Below are 361 nucleotides of genomic sequence, written 5' to 3' on the forward strand. Positions count from 1 at the left end.
CTCAAACTCAAGCAGTGCTCACTTACATGTGCTGCCAGGCTGTGAATAGTCCACTCGGACACATTCAGCTCCACGTGTCTTTTATCGCGGCTTTCTTCTTGCAGGTATTTGCTGTTGAAAACAGAACAAGAACCCACCCTTCATCTCTGTCATTTAGGCCAACAAAAAACCCAAGCTGCTGAAGGATCAGGCAAGAGGAACGGCAGGACAGTTAAAACGTCAGAGGGTTCTCAAAGCAGCTGATTTAAGGCATTTGGAAGAAAAATCTAAATCTTAAATTTACAAACGCTGCGAGAGGCTGTGAGCTAAGGGTTAGGAAAGAGACCAACAATTCCAACAGAGACTTCCACAAAAGCCTAAT

At 44.6% G+C, this 361-nt stretch overlaps 1 protein-coding gene across 1 annotated transcript in view; it reads right to left on the minus strand.

Annotated features, from left to right (window-relative positions):
* Positions 1 to 26: 26 nt before the first annotated feature.
* LOC106900543 (sentrin-specific protease 2-like) overlaps positions 27 to 361 on the minus strand; it is a gene marked incomplete at its 3' end in the record, with an annotated part of 1,887 nt that continues 1,552 nt past the window's right edge. The window contains exon 4 of the mRNA XM_014962634.1: positions 27 to 111. Coding sequence (XP_014818120.1) covers positions 27 to 111 — 85 coding nt within the window. The remainder of the gene's footprint in view (positions 112 to 361) is intronic.

This window comes from Calidris pugnax, unplaced genomic scaffold (genome assembly GCF_001431845.1).
Source record: "Calidris pugnax isolate Ruff unplaced genomic scaffold, ASM143184v1 scaffold1885, whole genome shotgun sequence".
NCBI classification, from domain to species: Eukaryota; Metazoa; Chordata; class Aves; order Charadriiformes; family Scolopacidae; genus Calidris; species Calidris pugnax.